The 25142-nt window shown below is 47.2% G+C and overlaps 11 protein-coding genes across 11 annotated transcripts; 5 read left to right on the top strand and 6 right to left on the bottom strand.

Annotated features, from left to right (window-relative positions):
* Nucleotides 1–219: 219 nt before the first annotated feature.
* On the top strand, nucleotides 220–855 carry LY89DRAFT_589943 (putative protease inhibitor; the record flags this gene model as incomplete). Its single annotated transcript, XM_018209565.1, is given in 4 exon segments — nucleotides 220–341; nucleotides 359–375; nucleotides 397–513; nucleotides 560–855. 4 exon segments carry the CDS (start codon nucleotides 220–222, stop codon nucleotides 853–855), a joined length of 552 nt encoding a protein of 183 aa, XP_018068893.1.
* A 315-nt stretch (nucleotides 856–1170) lies between these two features.
* Nucleotides 1171–2387, bottom strand: LY89DRAFT_736570 (uncharacterized protein; the record flags this gene model as incomplete). The annotated part of the gene is made up of 2 exons (XM_018220141.1): nucleotides 1171–1847; nucleotides 1904–2387. 2 exons carry the CDS (start codon nucleotides 2385–2387, stop codon nucleotides 1171–1173), a joined length of 1161 nt encoding a protein of 386 aa, XP_018068894.1.
* Nucleotides 2388–2647: 260 nt separating this feature from the next.
* On the bottom strand, nucleotides 2648–4434 carry LY89DRAFT_736571 (uncharacterized protein; the record flags this gene model as incomplete). Its single annotated transcript, XM_018220142.1, has 2 exons — nucleotides 2648–4169; nucleotides 4217–4434. The coding sequence occupies 2 exons, from the start codon at nucleotides 4432–4434 to the stop codon at nucleotides 2648–2650; spliced, it is 1740 nt and encodes a 579-aa protein (XP_018068895.1).
* Nucleotides 4435–4583: 149 nt separating this feature from the next.
* On the bottom strand, nucleotides 4584–6543 carry LY89DRAFT_720828 (bacterial luciferase-like protein). The gene is made up of 4 exons (XM_018218593.1): nucleotides 5985–6543; nucleotides 5829–5928; nucleotides 5541–5776; nucleotides 4584–5484 (listed from the first exon to the last, which is right to left on the bottom strand). Exons 1-4 carry the CDS (start codon nucleotides 6179–6181, stop codon nucleotides 4752–4754), a joined length of 1266 nt encoding a protein of 421 aa, XP_018068896.1. The 5' UTR covers nucleotides 6182–6543; the 3' UTR covers nucleotides 4584–4751.
* A 284-nt stretch (nucleotides 6544–6827) lies between these two features.
* LY89DRAFT_720829 (GroES-like protein) lies at nucleotides 6828–8564 on the bottom strand. Its single transcript, XM_018218594.1, has 4 exons — nucleotides 8067–8564; nucleotides 7910–8018; nucleotides 7524–7863; nucleotides 6828–7471 (listed from the first exon to the last, which is right to left on the bottom strand). The coding sequence occupies exons 1-4, from the start codon at nucleotides 8462–8464 to the stop codon at nucleotides 6933–6935; spliced, it is 1386 nt and encodes a 461-aa protein (XP_018068897.1). The 5' UTR covers nucleotides 8465–8564; the 3' UTR covers nucleotides 6828–6932.
* A 488-nt stretch (nucleotides 8565–9052) lies between these two features.
* Nucleotides 9053–10443, top strand: LY89DRAFT_736574 (uncharacterized protein; the record flags this gene model as incomplete). The annotated part of the gene is made up of 5 exons (XM_018220143.1): nucleotides 9053–9232; nucleotides 9280–9390; nucleotides 9437–9720; nucleotides 9769–9973; nucleotides 10372–10443. The coding sequence occupies 5 exons, from the start codon at nucleotides 9053–9055 to the stop codon at nucleotides 10441–10443; spliced, it is 852 nt and encodes a 283-aa protein (XP_018068898.1).
* Nucleotides 10258–12220, top strand: LY89DRAFT_621069 (thermophilic desulfurizing enzyme family protein). The gene is made up of 4 exons (XM_018210933.1): nucleotides 10258–11131; nucleotides 11179–11369; nucleotides 11416–12060; nucleotides 12111–12220. Exons 1-4 carry the CDS (start codon nucleotides 10645–10647, stop codon nucleotides 12135–12137), a joined length of 1350 nt encoding a protein of 449 aa, XP_018068899.1. The 5' UTR covers nucleotides 10258–10644; the 3' UTR covers nucleotides 12138–12220.
* A 1595-nt stretch (nucleotides 12221–13815) lies between these two features.
* On the bottom strand, nucleotides 13816–15458 carry LY89DRAFT_784471 (FAD dependent oxidoreductase). Its single transcript, XM_018222791.1, has 3 exons — nucleotides 14566–15458; nucleotides 14271–14514; nucleotides 13816–14210 (listed from the first exon to the last, which is right to left on the bottom strand). Exons 1-3 carry the CDS (start codon nucleotides 15368–15370, stop codon nucleotides 13961–13963), a joined length of 1299 nt encoding a protein of 432 aa, XP_018068900.1. The 5' UTR covers nucleotides 15371–15458; the 3' UTR covers nucleotides 13816–13960.
* Nucleotides 15459–15682: 224 nt separating this feature from the next.
* Nucleotides 15683–17803, top strand: LY89DRAFT_736577 (uncharacterized protein; the record flags this gene model as incomplete). The annotated part of the gene is made up of 4 exons (XM_018220144.1): nucleotides 15683–15889; nucleotides 15942–16070; nucleotides 16135–16635; nucleotides 16694–17803. The coding sequence occupies 4 exons, from the start codon at nucleotides 15683–15685 to the stop codon at nucleotides 17801–17803; spliced, it is 1947 nt and encodes a 648-aa protein (XP_018068901.1).
* A 32-nt stretch (nucleotides 17804–17835) lies between these two features.
* LY89DRAFT_708817 (NAD(P)-binding protein) lies at nucleotides 17836–19033 on the bottom strand. The gene is made up of 2 exons (XM_018217709.1): nucleotides 18778–19033; nucleotides 17836–18719 (listed from the first exon to the last, which is right to left on the bottom strand). Exons 1-2 carry the CDS (start codon nucleotides 18921–18923, stop codon nucleotides 17852–17854), a joined length of 1014 nt encoding a protein of 337 aa, XP_018068902.1. The 5' UTR covers nucleotides 18924–19033; the 3' UTR covers nucleotides 17836–17851.
* Nucleotides 19034–20025: 992 nt separating this feature from the next.
* On the top strand, nucleotides 20026–21945 carry LY89DRAFT_650422 (ankyrin; the record flags this gene model as incomplete). The annotated part of the gene is made up of 4 exons (XM_018212104.1): nucleotides 20026–20272; nucleotides 20333–20547; nucleotides 20606–20731; nucleotides 20781–21945. Coding segments are annotated over 4 exons (1751 nt in total), but the record flags the coding sequence as incomplete, so codon positions are not given.
* Nucleotides 21946–25142: the final 3197 nt, after the last annotated feature.

Here is a 25142-nt window from a genome sequence, read left to right on the forward strand (position 1 = left end):
TCATGTTGTTGACAATGCCCGCGATCGCCCCGACAGCCTCAATTTCTCAGTTGTCGGTAGTCGGAACCCTCGTGGCGATAGTCGGCAGCAAATTATCTTAACCCCACGCCTCCTTCTCATTGGACAATCCCCGAGACATCAACATTCAATATGGCCGTATAAAGTCTACAGCAATCAGAGGATGCCTGAGTTATTTGTTGCGAAGTTAATCTTCTCGACATGCCAGATACCAAGAATATCGAGGCTGCTGTACTCCTGTGCAAGGACGAGTCAAAAGTCCTTGGTTTGTCTTTTGGTACGCAGAAAGTCACTCCAGGACAACATGTTCCCAAAGCAGGCAAGTAGACCTCAGTTTGAGATTCAAAAACACAACCAGTTAACCCAATCTTTCACCAGACGCAACATCAGCTCCAGAGTTAAGCTTCCACGGCGCTAAAGGGACATATATCGTTGTATGCCTCGATCCAGATGCTCCCTTTCCAGGTTTTAGCATCCTAGGCCCCGCACTCCACTGTACATCCCAATTCCACGGATTCCAAGCACGACTAACATCTCAAAGGGATCCAATCAGGTCTCAAGCCCGAAAACACTGCCGATGGAATCGTAAAATTATTAGAAGGTGAAACACCATTCATCGTGGATTACGCAGGGCCAGGCCCACCACCACCTAGCAGCCCTCATCGCTACGTCTTCATACTGTATGAACAACCTGAGGACTTTGACATTGCCAAGTTTGCTTCGCCGGGTGGGAAGAAGGTTGGGATTAGGCCGAGGATCAGGTATGATTTGAAGGTGTTTGAGAAGGAGGCGAAGCTGGGGCCGGTTGTGGCGAGTAGTTACTTTTTCAGCAAGTAGAGAGATGGAGGAGAGGAATGATTGCCTGGTGCGGATATATTAATTTCGATGTTATTATGTGTGAGTAGGGGTGAGCCTTGATTTTTTGCTTTGAAGAGAGCACATAAAATATATTCTCAGCAATGATTGTCATTAGCAACAAAAAGCGGATGATCACTTGCTAAATATGCATTGCAATGTGTCAAGAATATTTGCGTAGCTTTATTGAAGAATTCATTTCTGCGAAACAGATCCTCCAACGAGCAATGGAAGATCAGTGGTCTTGAGTTACAATGTCACAAGTAGCTGTCTGTTGTCCTATTGTCAAGCCGGCCATCACACGACAAAGACCGACCCTGTGAGACCCATCTCCTTCAAGACGATTTTGACTTCATCGACTTCATTGGCTCCATCAACTCCACCTGCTCCCTCTCCTTCCCACTTCATAGATCCCTCCAGACCTGCCGATCTCAACTTCTTATCTTCTTCACACTGATCTTCTACCCACTTGATTGCATGACCGAGATCAGCATCAACTTCTGCAAGGAGAGCCTTCTTCTGCATCTCATATTGGTGTTTGGGTAAGCCAAGTAACTTCAAGATCGAAGTACCTACAGCTTCCTCCCAACAGAGAATAGAGTGTTTCAGCAATTGAGAAATCACGCCGTTGAGATGCAGTACCATCCTCAACCACACTTCTTTAGGATCCCGGGACAACTCTCTCTCCCGATAATCCTTCAGCAAGCCACCCCACTCATCGTACTTCTTCTCTCTTGCCACAAGGCATCGGACTCTGTTTTGCATATAATCAGTCCACACCGTGATAGGTTCGTAGTAGCCGTACTGAGCGCTTGCAAGATCGAGGATAAACGCCTCCCCATTGCTGCGCAACTTGACTTTGATGATGTTGTGCTGGTGATCAATTGCGTCAACAACGCCCCTCATAACGCTAACTGCTTCTCTCTTGTGATTCTTTGGCTTGATATCTAGCTCTGTGAGAACGCAAGGCATTCCTGTGCGTGTCAGTATATCAAAGATCATAAAATGAGCATCGCCAGCGGAAACTCACCACCAAAGACATGATCCACAACTTCATGCAAGTAAGCAACAGCATCGGAACAGGCCATATGAGTGCGAAGTGCCTTTCTATCCTCGTCCGCCTTACACATAGAATGAGGAAAAGGTCCAGGAACGTGACAAGCCATCATCTCATCGTCTGGAAATCGCTCGGGTTTTTGATCATCAAAAATGAACATCTTCCCCTCTTTGTACTCGATTTTGAAAACCCGTTTGTTAAAGACATGCTCTCTGAACATGTAGAACATCTCCTGCAAGATATCTCCAGCACGATAGACCATCTTGCGCATCTTCAGACGCTTGCAGATAGACTTGTGGGTCGGCCAAGAAGCGCGCTGACATTCGCTGCTGCAATAAACCGCGGGTTGAATGTCGTCGGCCAGAATCGGGGTATCCTTGCAGCGGGTGCAATGAAGGTTTGCGGGCTTTTGGCAGTGGGCACAGAGTTGTGCTTGAGGCTTTGTCGTGGTTTCCATGGTTGAGTTGAAGGAGGTTGTTGGTTGTGGTTGTGGTTGAATTGCGGAGGAAGAGGTGGAAGTTGGTTGAAGATCGTACTGTTGATAGATCGTTGAGGTGAATGAAACCAATAGAAAATTCTTTGCGTGGTTGCGCGGAAGGTAGGTGCAGGTTCTAGATTGAGGTAAAGGCGAATCTGAAAGCGAAGTGGTAAGTAAAAGTGAAGTGCAATGGCAGAATCAATCTGACCACTACACACCAGACCTCCTCTCCACACTTGTCAGAATTTCGTAGTTTGTTCGTCAATCTCATCTTGCCCTATGGCCTCTGTTATTTGTTTCTTCAACGCTTCTGCTTTATCATGATCTCCCCATTCGCGGAGCCACCTTTCGAGGACCATCATATTCTGAATAGCCCAAGGATCTGACGTTCCCCATGCGTCGGCAATAAGCTGTATAAGGTTTCGTTGGTTTCTCTCTGCGGGACTGCTCTTCTCTTGATAGTACTGACTCGAAGCCACGAGCTCCAATGCATGAGCCCCCCCAGAGACATGGTGTTCTTCAATTCTAGCCATCACATTCATCCCTAAATCTTCAGCTTCTGCGTCACGTCTTTGACGCAGCAGATTCCATCCAAGATCAATGATGATTGCAACAGTTCGCGGGTCTGAAACATCCTCCACTTCTTCCACTCGAGTGAGAAGTCTTCGAAGACGCTTCTCTGCTTCGGCCATACCCTGCAATCCTTCCAAAGTTCGATTGATATAATCGAAATTAACATCTATACTGAAGGGATGATCTGGCCCAAGAATCCTTTCAAAAAGTCCAATTACAGAAGTCCAAGATTGAGTGATTGTTTCGCCGAGTAATTCCTCTTCAACCATGCCGATAAGTCGGAACAAGGGAACCCATGGATGTTGCTTCCCATGCAGCTCAATCACTAGCTCGAAAACAAACTTGCGGAACAATTCGACAATTTCTGCTCGTCCCGCTCTTCGTAAGGTAAAAAATACATCCAGGAGGCTATTTAATGTTCGAGGATGCTCAAATCGAGTTAGGGCGTCGAGAGTTGCGAACGCCTTGGAAAGCATTCGGCGAAACTCAACGACGGAACCATTTTCCAATAATTCCAGAGATGCAGAACAATACGTATACAAGTCACCAGGTTTAAGGATCTCATCCGACCTCGAAACAAGAAATCCGTTCACATCAGTGATCCAAATCCCTTTCTCGAAACACCCATCCACGTATGTCTTGATGGTGAGAAAGATCCGTTCGGAGACAAGAAGAGCCTGTGGTGCTGAAGGGAAAGGGGGAATGGTTGACTCGGAGGCAATGCTACGCATAATGTGAAGCGTCCATTCCATGATGGCTTCATCTTCCGCGGAAACTTGTATAGGGATGTTTTCCGTATGCGCCCAATCTATATCCGTAGCGACATCCATTGCGTTTGGCGGCACGAAAATTTCGGTAACGCTGTTATTGTTCACATTGGCTTGAATCTGTGTGGTCATCTGATTCTCTCTTCCCTTCAAAGATCCGGTAGGCGCTGGGGAAGGTGTTCGGCAGGAGACATCTGATGGTGTTGGAGCATCGTAGAGTGCTGGTGCTCGCGTATTTTTCTTCCGCTTGAAGTAATCATGGACTTGCTGCATTGTCAAAAGTTGGCCACGAACTCGGATGCGTGTCTCTTTTCCAATTCTCTCGCGTTGAGCCTTCTTGCGAAGAATGGCGAGCATGTCGGCTTCTTTGTGCTTCTTGTCGAGTTTCCACTTCGTGATACGGTCTTTGTACATTTTGGTACTTTTTGAAAAGTCAGAAAGTGATGTGACATATATGTTGATACCTACGTTGCGTTGTGGCCTTGCTGTGCCATAATAGTAGCAACTTCCTTGAGCTTCTTCTTCTCATCCACATATAGGCGTCTGATAAGTGGCCGGTGACGTTCCCAATCATCATTTGATGGACCAGCCTTGCTGGCTCTCGCTGCTTTTGCCTGACCAGCAACGGTAGTATAGTCAACAGGAACGAAAGTAAGAGTATTGTCAAGTGCTGATTGAGAACTCATTGTGTAGGAATATGCTCAGATAGATGAAAGGGCAATTCGTGATGATGTGCAAATGACAAAGAACTCGAGCAGAGGAGATCTGCTGAAATATATCCAAGCTGCAGCCTCATCAGTGAAACATGATGCAAATGTGGCTGCAGCTGTTCTGCATTGCGACTTCCTATTGGAAACATTACCGAACAAAAGTACGATGCATCCAAATACAGAAATTGGCGTTAAGCCACAATCGCGCAAAGCTGGGAAGTGCTAGCAAGCGATCCAATCGATATATCATGCACGGTACTTTTGCTTGCGCCCGTCAGCCTTGAATCCAACATCTATGCTGCAATCTTCTTTCTGTACACATCACCCGTCCTCCTGATCTCATCCTCAGCATTCTTTCCCCTTCCCTCCTTCTCCAATATCCTCACCAAGGGCAAAACTTGCTCTCCAAAATGCTCAATGTCATCCTCATAATGCAAGAATGCGCAAAGAACAATATCGATTCCCAAACTCTTCAACAGCAAGATCCGATCAGCAACTTGCTCTTTCGTCCCTATCAACTTGGTCTTGAACCCATCGTTATACTGAACTAAATCCTCGAATTTGCTCTCTGCCCACATCCCCTTCTTCTCTCCAGTGCTAGAACCTGCTTGCTTGACAGCGTCACCAAAAGCGTTGACGGCTTCCTTATCAGCTTTGCCTTGGATTTCCTCCAGGACTCGGATAGCTTCTGCTTCTGTTTCTTTCACGATAGCGAAACCGTTTACAGCGAACTTGATTTCGTGTTCTCGACCCACGGCACGAGCTCGTTCTCTGACATCGGCGATCTGCTCTTGGAAGCCTTCAAGAGTATTGCCGTTCATGAAATAGTAGTCTGAGACGTGTGCACCGTTGTCACGTGCATCGACAGAGTTTCCACCTTGGAAGATGAGAGGGTGGGGACGGCCTGGGAGGGAAAGTGGTTTTGGCGAGAGAGGGTAGTCGTGGAATTGATAGAAGTCGCCTTTGAATGTAAACTTCTCAGTTGTCCAGATGCCCTTAAGACATTCGATGAATTCTCGACTGCGTCTGGAATAATTGTTCAGAGGGGACTTTTAACATGGGCATGATAATGCCGGAATTACCTGTATCGCTCCGCATGTTCCAGCCACCATTGTCCAATACTTGTGAATTCTGCCTTGAACCATCCAGAAACCACATTGACAGAGATCCGTCCATTGCTGTAGTGATCTATGCTTGCGATTTGCTTGGCTGCTATCGCGGGGTTCCATGGACCCGGGAGTAGTGCCGCGATGACATTGAGTTTCTTGGTATTGTGAAGCAGAGCTTGGGAGAATGACACAGATTCGTGTTGATTTTCCTGAACGAAATGAGGATCTGAGGGATGCGCAGACGAGAAGAAGTATACTTACTGCCCCATAGCCTGCCATGAATCGAATCTGAGAAAGGGCAAATTCGAAACCAACATTCTCAGCTGTTTGAGCATATCTTACATTCGATTCGTAATCCCATCTGTGCAAACAAGTTAACAATTTTATGAAATTGAGGCTCACAAATCCAAGCCTTACCCAGTCTTTTGGGGAATCTTCGAAATGACCAAGCCTCCAGAAACATTGGGGACCCAATATGCGAACTTGACTCGTTCAGGGTCATCGTTGATATCTGGAGCTGCTGTGAAGTGGGCGCCATTGGCAATATCATTGCCCTCGCCATTTGTGCCTACAGCATGGCTGCCATTGGCGGTTCTTTGTCTCTTTGCTGGCATTTTAAAGTGCACAACGAGATTTAAGCGTTGAGTACGGAAAGAATGAGAAGAATATGAATCTCTAGGAGATGTAATGAATGCAAAGATAGCTCGAGCTTTGGAGCTGGCGAGATACAAGTGGGAAAGGCCCCAGAACCAGATTCGAGGGGTAGATACAAAGCTGTTTGCAGTTCCCAGTTACCAAACTACGCTATACCATGTACCGATATGGAGGGGTATTGCCAGGCTTCCCCACGCTGGTTGAATCATAGATTAAATGATATGCTCGGGGTTAACCCACTGAGGTTGGTCCAGTTGGGAACGAACCATGGCACACGCAGGTTCAGATTGTGCTATACTGGAGCATATGGCGCAATTCAACCCCACCATGAGCAAAGAGTCCCTCGTCCCCGAAGTGGACAGTGCAGTCGCTGATCTTCCGGAGTGAAGGATATCCCGAACCAAATATCTGGAATCTAACGCCACCAATCGTGCTGGAAATCGAACTGATACGAAAGATTAAAATGACCCTAACATATACGTACTCATTGGACATATCGACATATTTCGGTGTATCTGTATGACGAAAAAGGAGAACTGCGGTGCAGGCACGATTTTGGGGAAGCGACTGTACCCCTGAATGCACTAGGCTTGTTTCCATTTAGCGCTGTAGGTAAACTTTTTGGATCGTCGCGAACATATCGACGGGTGTATGTTCGTTCTATGCTCTATGATTCTACAAATCTGCCGCGCATACAGCGGAGTCTTGATTTCATGCTGAAATGGGCACAACGATCCGCGGCCCGTTTACCGTCCCATCACGCAGCTTATCTAGGGCTGCGTTGATACCTTCCAATCCACCTTCTGCCACCTCAATATCTGGTGTTATCAGCATATCTTGGTCCAGCAGTCTTTCCAGCCACACCATTAGGCCCTCCCCAACCTGCGGAGCCTCATGAAATGCTTTGATGGGCACTGAGTGATATACAACACCATTGGAAGGCTCCTTGGGCAGACTAGTCAAGCCTACAAGATGAGCTTTCGGCTCGTTCTCTCCTCTCTCAGTCTGCATAGCTTCTGCAAGGAGTTTTGCGCTTTCTTTGCCTCTTGTATCAAGTCCAAATCTCAGTTTGCCCTTTGTGACGCCCTTTACGACCTCGATAGCTCGGTTCGAATCCAAACGATCTACAAGCAAGTCTGCTCCAAGCTTGAGCATACGTTCGCCGTTCTTCGCAACATCTATGATGGCTATCACCTTGAGCCCTACCATCTTCGCAAGCTGTACAGCACAACAACCAGAGGCAGAGGATCCTGTCGAGAAGATCAGTCAACGATCTCACACGTTCCTACCACGAAGCCTTACCTCCCCATATCGCGATCCAGTCGCCAGCTTTCGCTCCCTCCCCTGCCTTGATACTGTCGAAACATTCCGCCTGAATATCTTTTGGTAGAGCTTCTCGAGTTAAGGATTGCACAATTCGAAGTATATCGGGACCGCGAACTCCATTCGTCGAGTGTCCAAAATTCATTCCCATACATATACCGAGAGAGAGGGCTGCTGCAACAAATGCAACTCCTAATGGGGCTGCTTGTTCCGCAGATACATGTTGAGGAAGTCTGCAAGCATTGAAGTCGGAGACAACGGTATATTGTTGGTATGCTGCCTTTCGGTTGTCTCGATAATCTGTCGAAATTGCCATGACCCGCGAAAGTCAGTGAATGCTACCAACACAGCTGAGAAAAACCAACCTTATCCCCTCGACGAAATCGGGAGGGTGCAGCCGGACTTTTGACAACTCGGCCTGCGAGATCTCTTCCGCTTATACATGGCAGGTCTGGAAGTCCAAATCCGAAATCGCTGGAAACAACATTAGCAGGATTCATGTCAGGCGCATTCATTGCTCACGGTGCCTTCCAGTCGATTGGATTTAAGCCCACCACATCGACTGCTACTAGCATTTCTCTATCATTTTCCAAGTTCGGGACGGGATGTTTCTTTGTGTGTGCGTATCTCTGCTTCGGTCCATGAAGAAGTAGAACATCTTGCTCTAGTACGTTGAACTCCTCGGCCGCGACAAGGTCAGCTCTGCCTCTGTCGATTTTTCTGCGTTTTGCCGCCGGATCATCCTCTATTGCAATATCTGGCTCAGGCCAATTGTGATATAATTTGACTTGGCCCCCTTCTCCTGGGGGAGTCTTTGGCGGCGTCAATGATTGTTCTAAAGATTGAGATCTGTATATCTCATCTTTCGAGATATTGGTAAGCGTTCGCTTTGCAGCGGACGACGTCGAAGCCCTCGACATTCTGATAGACCGGGGATAACTGCTTCTTCGGAGGGTTCGCCTCAAAAGTCTCTCTAGATGCAAGCATATCACTGCGCAACGTCATATCAGGAATCCGAGGGCCTGGGTTGATTTCGTGTGGCTTAGGTCCCTCTTTAGGTCATAACATGCTACGCTGGTTCTGCAGTATTTAAATATTACCAATCCCACTTTTGGCGATGATTATCGATCGTGGTTGTGGATATGAGTGGTGAGCAACGCAAGCGCTAAATGGCGTGATAAGGGCTAAGCTAAGTTGCATATTTGCCCCTTCACATGCATCCACCTCCAGCTTCAATTCGAGAACTAAGTGGGTTGCGGCATATATGATTTCTAGATCTAGTGTTCGGTCTTCGTCGCGATGAGTTCCTTTCCAACGTCTCGAGATGCTAATTATCCTTTTGTACGCGTCCAGCAGAACGTAGCTGAAAATCTCATTGAACGGCGTCTTACTATGTTAAGGCACAGAATCATTTCGATGCATCTACTTGATGAGGAGGGATAACATGAAGTCATGTTGCGCCCGCGAGGAATGGTTCACTTTGTACGAATTTTGAATCTTTTGAAAGCATGGCTACAGCAGACAGTGTGAGACGAAATGTTGTCAGGCGCAGCAGTCTGGAAGATGCAACTCGTATTTATCTAAATCTCATTCAAGAAACAACTGCGAATAATGGGTTTAACACTCCTGATGGAAAGCCATATCCATTCTTCGTTCCAAGTACTGTGAAAAGTACTTTGGGGAGTCCAGTAAGCATTTACCCTAAGCTTTTCGAGGTAATGTTGAGTATCGATAGACTGCATTGGCTATCGGTGCCTTTGCAACGACCTTGACCACCCTCTCTTTGGCTCTAATGGGATGGCGGAATATCACAGTGGACAATGTTTTCATTGGAAACTTCTTTTCGGTATGCTCAAAAGTTATTTCGAGAGCTTTCCAGCTGACGTGAGAAGTTGCTGGTATTGGAATGGTCGTCTCTGCGCAGTGGGAATTGGTACTTGGAAATTCCTTTGCCACACTGCACTGAGCGCATTTGGTATGCCGATTTCTTGTTTGACAGGCCATCTTCTCACAGTTCTTCAGGCTTTTTCTATGGTGGCTTCGGAGCGATCATTACTGCTTTCTTTGGTGTCAAGGAAGCATACGGAGACGATACTGTTGGGTACAATAACTCGCTCGGATTCTTCGTCATGTGGGCAATGCTTAACCTATTCTTTCTCTTTGGCTCTCTTCCCATGTACGCTCTTCCCCTCCAACCAATTTCACTTGTCTAATTTACTCAAAGAAACCTCGTCTACATTGGCATCTTCTTCTTCGTAGAATTAGCAGCATCTTACTTTGCTACTGCGGATGGGTATCCAGGTGCGGCGACCGCATTGCAGAAAGCGGGTGGTGTCTTTGCATTCCTGGCGGGATTGTTAGGGTATTATACTGTTGCGCATTTGATGTGTCAGACTGCGCTGTTCTTCGGATTCCAATGGGGGATACAAGTAAGTATTTCGTAAGCAAGAGTGAGAGGGAAGCAAAGGCTTAGAGTGAAAGTGTTAGAATCTTCTTTCGAAGAGGGTATATTTAGAACCTTTAGTGAGCAGGATAGGTGTGAGTTGATCACTAGAAGCGCAAATAAAAGCTCGATAGTGTGGACAACAAGGTGCATTGTGTGACGATAGAAAACGAGAGGGGTACAAATACACAAATACCCCTCATCTAAATCTGGATTAGCTCTCACCCCCACGCAATCAAAAAACTTTCTACAAACCAACTCACTCCCCATAAAACAACCTCGAATGCTGCAAGTCCATGGCCCACGAAAAGGCAGGGACCGGATTCGAGCTCTGCCGAGATACCAAGATCACAAGCGCGATGCAGCCAAAACTGACGTGCTCAGGGATCGGCGACTGCCATTGACCAGTACATCAAGCTTGTGCGTGTTGGGGTCACCTCACAATTGCGAGAGTAAAGCACGCAATGCTGTAGTACAATGAGGAAGCTATGGTGGGGTATTGGAAGCTCGGGGGAATGGCGTCTATTTGCATTTCTTGGAAGCATTGGCCTTCACCAAGAGTTTTGAATGAGCACAAGTGTGTTCCAATTCCACGCTGCTCTTTCGTTTGAAAATTATCGTTTTCGCCTAAAGTTGTTCTTCTGAATCCAGACAAATATGGCTCCCTCAGTCAACGACCTGCTGGCTTCGAATGGCGACACCATCCAAGAACCCAATGCAAAGAAAGTCAAGCCGAATCCAACCTCAGACCCCACAGTCTACGATATCCACCACCAAAAGTTCATCAGCGATGGCCTCCCTTCCTCATCTGAAGCATGGATCGAGCGAGCTCGTCAAGTCTCCGCGATCCTAGCAATAGATGCCGCATCCCGAGACATCGAGAACAAATCCCCAAGAGCTGAAGTAGCTCTTCTCAAGAGCTCTGGTCTCTTGAAAGTTCTGGGACCACATGCTTTTGGTGGGGGCGGACAGACGTGGGATGTTGGTTATAAGGTTATCAGAGAAGTTGCGAAGGGTGATGGGAGTTTGGGAATGTTGTTGGGGTATCATTTGTTGTGGTCTACGACTGCGAATGTGGTTGGGACGGAGGAGCAGAAACATAGGTTTCAGAGGTTGATCATTGAGAATAATTATTTTGTTGGAGGTGAGAACTCTTTCCAAACGGGGAACTGGGGTACTGATCATGAGTAGGCGCTGTGAACCCGAGGGACAATGACCTCAATATCACTGATCATGGTGATCATCTTGTCTTCGATGGATTCAAGAACTTCAATACTGGAGGTGTGGTGTCTGATTTGACTGTTCTTGAGGGCGTATTTGCTGGAACTGAACACCACATATTTGCATTCGTTCCCACTGAACAGCAGGGCATTCAGTTTGCAGTAAGTTTCAGCCCACCAATCTTGGCCCTGACTCAACAGTTTACAGCACAACTGGAACAATGTCGGGCTCCGTCTCACTGAATCCGGAAGCGTAAAGATTAACCAGATTCGAGTACAATGGGGAGATGCTCTCGGGTGGGACGTATCAACCAAACTTCCCGACCCAACCGTCCTTGCAATCCCATTCGCAACTCTCCTTCTCCCAACAATTCAGCTCGTATTCTCCAACTTTTACCTCGGAATTGCCCAGGGAAGCTTAGACTTCGCCTCGAAATACACAACCACCTCAACTCGAGCATGGCCCTATGGAGGTGACAACAAACAATCCCCTACCGAAGAGTTCTACATCCTCGAACGCTACGGAAATTTCTTCGCCCATCTCCGCGCTGCTGAAACTCTGGCAGATCGCGCTGGACTCGCTATCACTGACATCTACACCAAGCATGGTGAAGCTCGTACAGTAACAGAGCGCGAGCGTGGAGATGCAGCTGAGTGGGTAGCGAGCGCGAAGGTTGTGACGACTGACACAGCGTTGAGGGTCACGGCTGGGGTGTTTGAGGTCACGGGAAGTAGGGCGACGGGGAGAAAAGTTGGGTTGGATAGGTTTTGGAGGGATGTTAGGACGCATACGTTGCATGATCCGGTGGCGTACAAGAATAGGGAATTGGGAGAGTATGTTCTGCTTGATAAGGTGAGTTGGAAAGTGGATATCTGTGTGTGATATTTGCTAATTCGGAATAGGTTCCTGAGCCTACGTGGTATACTTGAGAGTTTGGGGGATATAGTAGCAAGAAGATTTTTGAGGCTAGTAATAGCAATACTTATTCTTTCCATTCAAATACCAAAATCTGGTAAAGAACAGTAGTGTTTTGCATGATCGTTCCATCTTCGCACAATCTCTCCTTTCCCATTTCGTCACTGCGATTCAACCAACATTGATGGCGCAATTGAGGCGATTCACTCCACTCCTCTTCTCTATAAAAGCAAAACTTTGTGTAACCTTCATCCTCCTATCAACTTAACCCAAAACAAAGCACCCCCCACAAACACCAACCAATATGTGCAAACTCTCAATACACAGCTGCATCTGCTCCCACCTCGAAGAACGCAGCCACGATCTCTGTCCCGATAACCACACAGGTGACGCCAGGAATTGTAGCAAGGGGGAGGTGGAGATCCATGAGCATAGGTGTGTGAAACATGTCTGTAGGGCTTGTGCGGAGAGGGGAAAGTGGTGGGGGTTTTTGGATGGGGATGTTAGGTATTCTTGAAAGTTGGGAGGGTGGAGGGTTTGATGTAGATGAGAGAGAGAGGTTGGTTGGTAGTAGAGTTAAAAGCATTTCGATCGTGAATGTCTGACTCGATCTTTTAGTTCGAATGTGAATCAAAAGGGTGATTTGTTGGGACGAGGGAGCCAAACCCTATTCGATCATCAGAAACGCAAGATGTGCGACACCACCCTTTATCTGGATAATGGATTTGGGGTTGGTGCTGGGCGTGGACTTTGTACGAGTATCAGAATTGAGAGACAGCTGGAAACTTGTGTGACGTGGTTGAGGTCAAGCAGCATAGATATTGTGCAAGGCCTAGGGATTTTCAAGGCTTCAAGAGCACTATTCCATAAAGAAAATCAAGGGATATCAGCAAACGCGCGAACCACTGACAGAAGCTCCGCATGGTAATACCTTGATCTTCGTGGAAACAAAGATAATTCTTGCAATGTGATGTGATAATATCTATTCCGTCTCCTATACCGCTCTATAGACTGCTTGACCTTGAACATATTCAATCGTCACATTTTTCCTTTAGGGTGATTTAGATCCATGGCTTGAAAAGATTTTCAAGGCAAAGTTACCAAGCAACAGACAAATTCACAAGAAGCTAATGAGTAACCTTCAACATGAGGTATCATTACGCAGGGACCGGAGATGGTAACATTCCTCTCGACCTCCATTCAAGCAAAGAACCCTGAAATTAAGTTGGTCTCTCGGCGGTAACCAAGTCAAGCTGAAATCATTTGCAGAGGCAAAGTACGAAACCGCCAACCATAAACTGCTATCTGCAGCCTAAGGTTGTCTTTCTAAACATATGCAACCAATACACCACCAGCTCCGCTTGCGGTCATGAAGAAAGTTGCATAGTCGAATGCGTCGGAAAGAGGAGCTCAACCTGTGAAGGACTCAAACAAATTCACTACACACGGGAAAGAGAGTGCTCAGAGATTTGCGCTGCCCACAGCAAGTCATTCGAAGAAATTGATTTAGAGAGGGAGAGAGAGTTTCTGAAGGCTGAGAGGAGAGAAGGACTGCTGATGCAGGAGAAGAACAAGCAGATGGCGTGGGTGGGAGGAGCATGTCAAATTACATAACATGGGTCATAATGTGAGACTTTTGGTGATATGGTTCGATAACGTATGAAGAACCGAGATTTAGTGCAACATAGGGCTGGGACATCTTGCGAAATAGTCTCTTTGCTTTGGAACCGACAAGGAAATTGAGCCTTTTGGTACATCCACTCGAATGGCGGGGTGATAGAACGTTCTTTACAATGCCAGCTGAAAATCGCTTCATTCTTCAGATAGATGACACTCCCTAGCCTGAAAGATCTTTCAACTCCTTCGTCGACCACTGCTTGTTATCTTCTGTGGGTGGCAACTCTCGATCCCATGCCCATCTCTTTTGTAAATTCGGATCCAGCTCGCCAGCCAGCATTTCAACTACATACTTTCCGAGAATTGGCAAGAACTTGAAACCGTGAAACGACCCACAAGTAGCAATGAACAGACCACTGCATGCAGAATGAGGCGAAATGATGAAGTCCGCACTTGGAGTCAGAGCCTCCCTACATTGATCATCCATTAGTACGCATGAGTCAGAAAGGCAAGATTGGAAGGCAACTGACCAGCAAATTCTGAACTCTTCAAATCTGTCACTGAGATTTTTGTTGCCAAGAACAGATCTAGGTCCTCCACGAACATCCTCTTTCAAAGCCAATGGCACGTCCCACTGGTTGTAGTTCGGCCCGCTTGGTGGCATGGACAGAGACTCTTTAGTGATGGGATGCTCGACAGTGTTTCGGAATATGACTTGACCCCAATACTTGAAAGCATTCAGCTTAGGCAAAGGCAGACATCCATAATCACATCCTATGAACAAGTTAGCATAGCAACAGGAAGCAGTATATAGTCGACTCATACCGTTTGCAGTGGGGTTGTCGTTGACGCCGACGGGCATGGTCTCTAGAAATGAACGTTGCTGTTCAATCAACGGAGCGATGGCTTCAGTAACAGCAGAAGCCTGTATCCTACTGCCTGCGTGAAGTTCTGCTGACTCTGGAGCGCTGTCCATAAGCAACCTTGGGGTGAAAGCTCCCGTGCAGAGAATGATGTGGTCTGCGGTAATTATCTCTCCGGTGGAAGTCTTGACACCACGGCAAATTCGGTTTTCTGGACCACCCACGAACTCGACAGCCGTCACTTCAGCTGTTATATACTTGACTCCAAGATCAACGGCAGTCTGAATAGTACTTTGCAATGCTTCCTTCGCCTCTGCCCACCCGCTGGTTCTGTTCACGAGTACCTCTTTGATATTCGTGTAATCAGCGTCAGCAAATGCGCCGTCATACAAAGTACGAGTCTCCTCAACAGAGCATGCACGAACATCGACCTTAACTCCCAAATCATCAAAGTTCTTGATCACTTTCTCTGCGAGCTTAGAGTGCGTGATATAGACGACCCCACTTTCGTGATAGAAAGGTTGCCAGATTTGGTCTGTCCGCCAAAGTTGTTGTGCCTCGAGGGCTAATTTGGTGTAGACGATCTCGTTGTAGTCGGCTCGTATGACTTTGTTCCAATCCCATGATGCTGCGACGCGAGTGGCAGCAGTGAAGTTATCACGGTCGATCAGTGTGACGGAAGCGTGGGGGTATTTGCGAATCATATAAAGTGCGGTTGATGCGCCAAAGACACCAGAGCCGACAATGATATAAGTAGGCGAGGACATTGTACTCAGGTAAGTTGATGCTTGTTCAACTTTTGCTAAGTCAGACTCTAAGGAGGTCTTGTATTAAGCTCATGGCTTTAGATTAAGGTATGGTAGGTTGAGCGCGGGGTAATCGGGGGTGGGACTAGTCTTTACTGTAAGCGAGTACGAGCACTGTAAGCGAAGCGAGGGCGAGTCACTGGACTCGACAAGTGAAGTCAGCAACGCTGAATGAACACATAACAACAAAAGAGATCTCACCTCGAGAGACATTCCTTCAGTCTAAGATTTCAACTCTCTTGGCTTTGATTATTTCACTTCCTTTCATTATCTATGGAGCAAGTGCCCCGACTCAGCTGCGAGCGCTGCAAGAGGCGGAAAATCCGGTGCGATAAACGCAATCCATGCTCAGCGTGCGAAACCTCTCATACGACTTGCGATTTTGTCCAGCGTGCACGTCTACCTCGAGGCCGGAGCGGCAAAGTTAGAAAGAGTATTTTAGAAGAGCGTGTCGCACGCCTCGAGAGCTTGCTGAGCCAGGTCTAGACCACGTTTAGAGCCGCGATTCGTATGTCAGACTGACCAAATTCAGGTTCAAAATTCAGGTGACAAGTGCTCAGGTCCTCCTGATTCTACGGAACCAGTGCAGTCACGATCTCTGCGTAACAATCGGATAGGCAACTTTGTAGCTCCAGAATTTTGGGCAGCTCTTTCAGAAGAGGTACGGTACTTCAAATGGATCGGATGAACTTTTCGTCTGGATTTTATGCTGATCAAACTGTCAGGTTGCAGGTCTTCGAGAAACGTTTGACAACTCAGACGACGACCAAGTTCATCCAGATCCAATAAATCGTAACAAAACAGGTGTATTTGCAAGTGGTCACACACTGTTGTTCGAATCTGCTCCATCTTGTATCTACGGATGCACTCCTGTTCCATGGCCAACAATATCAGAGGAAAGACGAAACGTTCTTTTGTATTTGTATCGTCAAAGAGTCGACTGTCTGTACAAGATCCTCCACTGGCCTACGGTGCTGGCAGACATTCCGTGCCTCGGGACCGAGGCGCAAGACAGCTGCAATCCGAGTCCCTTCAGAGCATTGGAGTTGTCGATATATTTCACATCTCTATGCAGTATCACAAACGAGGAAGCAATGAATTTCGGTCTCGGTGACAAGTTGAGCCTAATGGAGCAGTATCGTGTCGCCACGGAAAGGGCTCTCTCACAGGCAGGTTTGCTCCAAGAACCGAATGTGACTGTGCTCCAAGCATTTGTCATATACTTGGTATGATTCCATACTTATCTCGTTTTCGTGTAGATGTTTTACTGATCTCACAATGAAGGTTGGTCATCGAACATTTTACAATTCGACAACATGGTGGACTCTATTAGCAGTAGCCGTAAGAATTGGCACTGCGCTGCGTCTTGGACAGGAAGAGCAGCAAGAATTCGACCCGAAGGAATTGCAACTTCGCCGTAGGTTGTGGTACTGTATCGCACTGCTGGATACCCATGCGTCTTACGACAGAGGCACTCCTTCTATGATTCGCTGGGACGAGTTGGGTCCGGCTCCTCTTCTTTTGAACGACGACGAGATGTCACGAACCACCGTACCACTATCTTCATCCCCGGTTTTCAATGACATGTCATTTCTGGCTTTGATGTTCCGGGCCATGGTGTGTCAGAAAAAGATAACGAGCATACCGGACAGCGCAGAAGATGGATGGTCAGCCAGACTACAACTTGTGTCCTCATTTGAGCTGTCCGTAAAACAAGATTATTTCAACGTTGGTGAAGATGCACACCCTTTCGAGAGGTTTACCAAGCAAGTGGCGAAAGGGATTATCGCTAGCATGCATCTCGTTCTTCGAAGACCGCCTTACAAGCAACGGCCCGGACTCGTTCCTCTGTCGGATAACTTCAATGTGTTGGAGCATTCAACGAAACTTCTACAGCAGGAGCTGGTCACCAAATCAGCAGACTTCGCTCCGTGGGCATGGAAATCTTGGGTCCGCTGGAATGCCTTGGCTATCGTACTGGTTGAATTGTGTAGCCAGCCTCCCGGGAAAAGTTATGATATGGCTTATGCAATTGCTATTCAGAGCTTCAATCACTATTCAAGTTTGGTTGCCGACACTAGTGCGGGAATGCTGTGGAAACCTATCACGAAACTCATGCGTCGACTTCAGCGACTTAAGCATTCAAGCACCATATCGTGTCAAGCTTCGAACCTGTCCAGTGTGCGCGATGTTAATGCGCCAGGCTGCTCCTCCACTTCAAATTTCTCAACGTCTGCCCTTGATTTGGGCCTTGACAGTCAGAATGAGAATAACGGTATCCTTCAAGGCAACCAAGTCAATGCGACGAGTGGCGACGCGCAATTCAACTGGTTCACGTTCACGGATAGTATCAATATGGGCTACCCACTCGATTGGGAACACGGTCTGTATTGAAAGAACTCTAGTGATCAACGGCATGGGGTCTGAACAAGTGCAAAAACATCACTCAATAAATCCTGCGGTCTCAGGCGATATCTTCCCGATTCTGACCATCAACTCTTGAAAGAGCCTTTCCCGCGCCTCGACGCCTTCTTTGCTGCGCAGAAACTCCGACTCAGGCTTCGGCCGACACTCTGAAAGATAGCAACCATGCGTCTGTTTCCCAGCGACAACGGCATGTACTAGTGTATGACTTCCCTCCTCCGCAGTCCTCCCCATTACAGCAAACGCAAATCGTTGTATTAGCGGTGGCGCCTTCTTGTGTCGGTCTAGGTCACTCGCACACCACCCTGGGTTGACCCAATTGACGATCACTTGCTCGTGCTTTCCTGGCCTTGATGCAACTGTCGCAAATTCGGCCAAGAGAGCATGAATCAAAGTCTTGCTGAGCGAATACCGTGGGCCCATGTCCGCAGTCGAAGGATCACTCAACAAGTCAAATGTATCCTTGCCCTTTGAAGGAGGCGCCATGCTCTCTGGTGGCCCGAAGATATGCATCATGGACCCAACAACAGACAGGGTGGTGGGGATGCCATACTTTACAGACGTTTCTCGGAGCTTAGGGAGCACTCCTATATTGAGGAGCATGTTCGAAATCACATTCACGGTGATTGTCGTTTCGATCCCTTCAGCCAGTGTGAACTCCATCAACCTCACTCCGGCATTAGCAATGAATGCATCGAGGCGCGAAAGTGAGGTTCGGACGCGCTTAGCGAAAGCGAGGACTGATTGATGGCTAGCGAGGTCAAGCTCCCAGGCCTCGATCGTCGTTGTCTTGCAACCCGTATCGCGGATGATGATATCTCTGGCCGAGTTGCCTTTCTGAAGGCTGCGACATCCGAGGATGAGCGTTGCAACGTTGAGACGAGCCCTGTGGAGTTTGGAGTGGTTAGCCAGTCTGTTGAGCTCGACGAGGACGGCTGACGTACAGATGCTTCGCACATTCCAACCCAATTCCTGTGTTTGCGCCAGTGACGATTATAGTCTTGCCGGACAAGTCTGCATCTTTGGGAATATATGTCGATCCAAAGAGCTGTCCGCCTAGGAATTGTCTCTTATCGCTTAAAGTAGCCATTGTCAGTGAAGTGTAGTATATGAGTACGCCGTCTGTTACTGAAGACACAGGAATGCATTTTTATATGAGTGAGTTCTGTGGGGAAGTGAGATGTAACATTATCAAGCACCAGGATTCACGGCATGTCCAAATACCTAACTCCTCTTCCAAAAGCCGCACAAATCCCCCTGTGCAAGTGATTGGGCGGAAACTTGGTGCAGTCTCTTTTCTCGCCTAAGATTCCAAAACCCGCAAAACCCGTCCCACTGCCCAAAATGAATCTTGTGTAATGAAGAGAAATAAAGTTTACCCGAGTCCGCCTTGAATGATAACGTGCAATCGACAAAGGTATATGCTTGTCTTCTAGTTCAAGTCAAGCCAACGGGGACACTTTCGAGAAAGATCTGGGACAGTTAATTTGCTTGCTTTGTGATTTGAGAGTATGAAAGCGCTGAAGTAAATGGAGGTGTTTTATGGAGGGATGAGGCTAAGCCAGAAATGGTAATCTTAGTGTGACCTTCTTTACCACATATCTATAGTGGGGAAAAGAGTATTCTAAAGACGTGTATCTTCTTTATTACAGCTAAATGCTATGTTCAGGCGCGATGGCCGCGTAATCCAGCTAGGATGGCGATAATTGTCTTGTTGGAGAGCGCCATTCACAAGAGAGAGAATTTGTGTTGTGTCGCGAGTAATTAATTGGGTATAATTAATTCTGTCAACATCAAGATGCACCTCCCAATATATCAAAACCCATTACCTAGACCGTCGCAAATTCTGGCCCGACACATTTCTTTCCAAGTCTCGTTTGGCACAAGCCGAAAGCTGTGCATGAATTTGGACGCAGAATTTCGGGAAAGCCCAATCAGCGGGACTCGAATTGTGACCTATGCGGCTTCCTGCCATCTGGTGGCCTGCGAACACAACAAAATTGTGGAAATATCCAATCATGATGCCTAGCAGACGCGGGACCTGAGCATACAAACCGGGCGAGCTGCTAGGGGCGGCACGCGGCGGTCTACGGCATATTCCATGCGCGGGTTTGCCTTACCAATAGGATTGCAACAGGGTATACCTAGGCTCGCACTTGCGGCGAACTTTGGCTTGGACCAACCTCGTGGATCTATGCTCACATCAAAGTTCTCCAGACATCAATGCCCATTATTCGTCCTACCTCATCTCAGGATTTATGCAGTCGACACACTGTCTATCTTTCGTGAAGTCTTCAAACGACCAACGATGTCCGACACTCGAACGATCACAGATGCCGAGTGGGAAGTGCAAAAAAAGATTATCGAAAGGCTGTACCAGAACCACACGCTTAGCAAAGTCATGTCTCTGATGGAGGAAGACCATGGCTTCATTGCAAAGTTAGTTGCCCAAAATTCAAACAAACACCCAAACACACAATCAATTTGACATATTTGAAGGAAAGCTCAATACACCCGGAAATTCAAGCAATGGAACTTTTCAAAGTATTCTACAAGTGACAAATGGAAATTTGTGGCTCGAGAATTGGAGAAGCGGAAGCGCGATGGCAAGGAGAGCGAGACATATATCAACGGGAAACTAATCCCAAACAAGAAGATCAAGAAGGAAACATCAAGATATCTTCTCCCTTCCTATTACAATACACTCGGCACATGTAAGTGGTCGCTCAACAAGTAGCTCTTGACAAATTCCACCAGTTAATAGTCTGCCAGCACCGATTCTACAAACACCTACTGGGGTCGAAGTTTGCACGCCACGAGGAGGAGATTGGGAGCCTCGATTTGTGGACTACCTTCATATTCCGTGGTTTGAGTTCGAGGAATTTATTCATAGAGATGGTTTGTACCCACTCTACATCTCTATTTGATCTCCTCTAATATGCCATAGTCGACTTCCCGCGGGGCAATGTTCATCAACGATATCCTGCATTCGTCCCCTGCGACGACAGGAACCTTCCTGGGTCTCTTGACATCTACAGCGTCAACTCATCCATTCCTCAGTTCACACTGCCCGAGGAACAATGGAACTTCCACGAAATCGAAACAAATGTCCAGACAGGCTTTGACTTTGATTTTCCCGGCGATGCTCTTTCTAGATACTTAAGCCCGTCTGTTGAAGTAGCGGATGAAAACCAAAGTCCCTTCAATTCACACACCTCCAACGAAGAAGCACGATCAGTATTCGCAGATATAATAGGGGATCCTTATTTTTCAAATGATGAGGATGCCACCCACGCGGTTACTTCACGATTAGCTGGACTCTTACCCGAGAGACAAGACGGGGAGCTCGTGCGGAATGTCAAGAAAATATTTGACTTATCATCGATGGTCGATGCATCACTTCAGCTTCTACGCTATACCGTTTTCCTCTCATCCAACAATCTTTTGTTCGATTCACAAATTGATAAGTTGCTCAAGTGGATGATTAAGACTGATCAATCCTTCCTCATAGAACGCTTGATCAAGATCAAGACACCATCAGTGGAGATCTTCCTGTCACACCTACTTCTTAATGCAACCAGACTGCAGGAGATTGATATGGTACTTGCTGTTCTCGCTCATGGGATAGATGTCAATACACCAATAGGCCGGGTATACAAAAGGACTGCGCTATATCAGGCAACGAGGGAACGTGACGTGCACCTCGTTCGACTTTTGCTGAATGCGGGGGCAAACCCAAATGCAAGTATTACGCTCGACCAGAAGGAGTCTCCACTACAAGCTTCAGTAAGATTAGACAACAACCATGAATTGATCCAGATCTTGCTCAATGCAGGAGGTGACGCGAATGTTGCGCCTATCGACTATTGGACTCCGCATACGCTATTGACCTCTGCGGTATTGAACCGCGACGCGGCTTTGGTTCGAATACTCTTGGAGTCGAAAGCAGAGGTGAACATGATGACGAAGTCTTCTATCACAGCGCTACAAGCAGCAGCTTTGGTCAATGATGTGGCAATCGTGCAGATTCTTGTCGATGCCGGAGCTGATGTCGATGCTCCATTCGGATATCGGTACGAGACAGCTCGTGTGGCAGCAGCGGAGGACGGCCAGTTCAAGCACCAGGTATCGCCGATTCAATTTGCAGCATACAATGACAACGTTGAGATAGTTCAGATACTACTGGATCTGGACGCGAATGTAGATGGGCATATCCAGAATCCAAGGAACGAATCTGTGGATGATGTAGATAAGGAAAACGATTATTTCAATGTCGATTATCTAATGACGCCGCTGCAACACGCCGTATCAAACCAGAATACTATTCTTGTTCGTCTACTTCTGTTATCCGGGGCTGATCCGAATGCACAGAATTGTGGAGACACACCTTTACAAATAGCTGCGAGGAACGACAGTGTTGCATTGGTACGGCTCCTCCTCAGAAATGGCGCCCACGTCAACACTGCTGCAGGCAAAAATGGCGGAAGAACTGCCCTTCAGGCTGCGGCATACACTGGAAACGACAGTATTGTACAGATACTGCTACATGAGGGTGCCGACGTGAACGCACTCCCTGCGTACAGATATGGAAGGACGGCCATGCAAGCTGCAGCCCAGGGAGGCCATCGAGAAATTCTGCGAACACTCAGGGACCTTGGAGGGGATGTGAACGCCAAGGCTAGCCCTAGAGGTGGAAGGACTTGCCTTCAAATAGCCGCTGAGAATAGTGACGCTGAGATGATCCGCCTTCTTTTAAAGTTTCGTGCCGAGGTCAATGCTCCGGCTGCCAGTGAAATGGGGAGAACTGCGCTCCAAGCAGCAATTCAAGGGCACGACAGCGCTTCAGTTGATATTCTTCTCAAATCGGGCGCAGATATCAACGCACCACCTAGTTCACTGAAGGGGATGTCAGCTCTATATGGCGCTGTATGTAATAATGATCTGACACTAGCTCTCAAGCTCTTGGAAACTGCAGATCCCAACGGAGCAACAAGTCGACATCCGCCACTCGTCAAGGCCGTAAAACGTGGAAACTCTGCTGTCGTCCAGTCTCTCATTGAGGCAGGCGCCAATGCTAATGCCCTTGGATAAAAGAGAGGAAAGTCACAGTTCGCTTTGCAAGCAGCAGTCAAAGGTGGAAACATCGAAATCGTTCGCATATTGCTTGAAGCTCAAGCAGATGCCAATGCTTCCACTAACGATGTCCCTCTGAAACCTTTGGTACTTGCAGTCAAAGAAAACCGGAGGGACATCGTGCTTCTTCTGCTTGCAAATGGCGCAAACGCCAATCTGACTTCGAGTGTCAAAAGTCTCGCAATTACAGCCCTAGGTCTCGCGTTGGCAAGATTTCCGGCAAATGAAGACATTGTTGAGGACTTGATTGCGGCAGGCGCGGATGTTAACAGAGAGAGTAGCATCTATGGCCTACCACTATCTACCGCCGCAGCAAGAAATCGTCGTTTGACCCAACGTCTTCTGGATGCCGGGGCAAATGTGAATGGACAGTTGCCAGGTCGACCGACCGCTCTTCAGCAAGCATGCCAAGGACCCGATATCGACACTATTCAACTCTTACTAGATGCTGGTGCTGACATAAATGCGCCCGCAAGTGCTAACAATGGGAGAACCGCTCTTCAAGCAGCGGTCCAACGCGGTTATGTGCCCATCATCAAGCTGCTTCTACAACATGGTGCAGACTGTAATGCGCTGGCGGCGGAGTCTTGTGGTGGTACCGCACTTCAATTTGCGGCGATGGAGGGTAGGAGCTCTATTGTATTGTTACTCCTCCGAGCTGGGGCTGAGATAAATGCCGCACCATCAACAAGAGGAGGGAGGACTGCTCTTGAAGGAGCAGCAGAGCAAGGCCGTCTAGACGTGGTATCGTTGCTTCTGAAGAACGATGCTGATGGAGACGGCATCGATGCACGGTGTCAAAGAGCAGCGAAATTGGCAGCAGCAAATGGCCATCCCATCATTTCGAGAATTTTGAAACAGTACAAGAGAAAGTCAAACGAGCAGAAGGATCAAGGAGGGGACAGAGGGGCGTAATGATTTCATCTTTGCGCTAAATGATTGATCATTGTACATAATTGAAGCGGAGCCGATGGGGGATCAAGGTCTCCCATAAAATGAAGAATTGTCTTGGATGCCATGCACTCGACTACATGACAACAGTCCTCTGCCCTTCTAATCCGTGGTTTGATTCAAGGAAAGGGGAAGGAACGCCTAGGCTCAATTTCCAGATGTTGAGGCTCCAGTGCATAATCAAGTTTTCTACCTCCCTCGACGGGGCAACATTCATATCAATTCGAAAACTATGAAGCCGATTCGGAGAATTGAGATGGTGGCTCTCTCAACTCGAAACGTAAGTCTCACGTTGAGGACGGGGAAGAGTTTATGCAAAGAGCTCATACAATCGTTCAATAGCTACTTTTCTTCTCGCTAACCTCGCACCAGGTTTCGGGGAATCGAATCCAAATGGCAGAACTAAATAGATAACGGCCATATACATACTATTCCAAGCTCCAGAAAGGCGATTTGGCTGACGCTTCGACACTCCGTGTCGAGTGAAAGGGTAGTGTTGAAAGATTCAGCCTAACGGGGTGTATGAATTGGAGTAAACCACTTCACAGGGGCAAAATGTCTGAAATGAGCAAAACAACGTACAAGTGTAGATTCCTTTGAAACAGCGAAGTGGTTGATGGAGACAGAGTACCTTAGCCAGAAAGAATGTTCGTTAAGATTAATCACTCGACCAATGAAGGGGGCAGTAACAGATCGTAATCAAATTGGCGTATCCCTATTATCTAAATATCTTTATTCCTTTATACCTTTCTCATACGAGCCTTTTCTAAGTCGAGCCTGAGCTTTCAAAACAAGAGAAAACTTACATTTGAATCAGTATTATTATCTATAACAGATCATAAAGAATAAACTCACCAACTTGCCCTTCCTTATAAGCATCAATAATCAACTACACAGGCCCACAAGTATCTATAATACAAAAGAAAGCTCCTAACAGCGGCAACACACAATCGGCATAATGCATTAACTTTTATTCTAAATTCTTTATTTCAGGAGCATGGAAGATATATATAGAGTTTAAAACCTGGTGCCCTGTGGTGAAGCTATATTTGCTTTCATCACTTGTTACGGAAAAGACTCAGGGCAAAGTACAAGATGCTTGAGTTGTTATTTGAATGCATGGCTGCTCTAATTACGATGTTACTCAGCTGCCAAACTTCCTTTTGCTATTGTGTAAGCTTTAAGCAGCTCATATGCTGCCGTCCCGGTCATATAGCGGACACAG

This window comes from Mollisia scopiformis (genome assembly GCF_001500285.1).
Source record: "Mollisia scopiformis unplaced genomic scaffold LY89scaffold_17, whole genome shotgun sequence".
Lineage (NCBI taxonomy): Eukaryota > Fungi > Ascomycota > Leotiomycetes > Helotiales > Mollisiaceae > Mollisia > Mollisia scopiformis.

Coding starts and splice junctions, on each gene's coding strand:
- LY89DRAFT_720828 (XM_018218593.1), bottom strand. CDS start 6,181: ATGCCAGCAAAGAGACAAAGAACCGCCAATGGCAGCCATGCTGTAGGC. Junction 5,929..5,984: donor AAGATTCCCCAAAAGACTGG/GTAAGGCTTGGA, acceptor TTGTTTGCACAG/ATGGGATTACGAATCGAATG. Junction 5,777..5,828: donor TCATGGCAGGCTATGGGGCA/GTAAGTATACTT, acceptor CATTTCGTTCAG/GAAAATCAACACGAATCTGT.
- LY89DRAFT_720829 (XM_018218594.1), bottom strand. CDS start 8,464: ATGTCGAGGGCTTCGACGTCGTCCGCTGCAAAGCGAACGCTTACCAAT. Junction 7,864..7,909: donor GATTTCGTCGAGGGGATAAG/GTTGGTTTTTCT, acceptor TGACTTTCGCGG/GTCATGGCAATTTCGACAGA. Junction 7,472..7,523: donor CTGGATCGCGATATGGGGAG/GTAAGGCTTCGT, acceptor TCTTCTCGACAG/GATCCTCTGCCTCTGGTTGT.
- LY89DRAFT_784471 (XM_018222791.1), bottom strand. CDS start 15,370: ATGTCCTCGCCTACTTATATCATTGTCGGCTCTGGTGTCTTTGGCGCA. Junction 14,515..14,565: donor CGACAACCCCACTGCAAACG/GTATGAGTCGAC, acceptor ACTTGTTCATAG/GATGTGATTATGGATGTCTG. Junction 14,211..14,270: donor GAAGAGTTCAGAATTTGCTG/GTCAGTTGCCTT, acceptor TGATCAATGTAG/GGAGGCTCTGACTCCAAGTG.
- LY89DRAFT_621069 (XM_018210933.1), top strand. CDS start 10,645: ATGGCTCCCTCAGTCAACGACCTGCTGGCTTCGAATGGCGACACCATC. Junction 11,132..11,178: donor GAATAATTATTTTGTTGGAG/GTGAGAACTCTT, acceptor GATCATGAGTAG/GCGCTGTGAACCCGAGGGAC. Junction 11,370..11,415: donor AGCAGGGCATTCAGTTTGCA/GTAAGTTTCAGC, acceptor AACAGTTTACAG/CACAACTGGAACAATGTCGG.
- LY89DRAFT_708817 (XM_018217709.1), bottom strand. CDS start 18,923: ATGGCTACTTTAAGCGATAAGAGACAATTCCTAGGCGGACAGCTCTTT. Junction 18,720..18,777: donor TTGGAATGTGCGAAGCATCT/GTACGTCAGCCG, acceptor CAAACTCCACAG/GGCTCGTCTCAACGTTGCAA.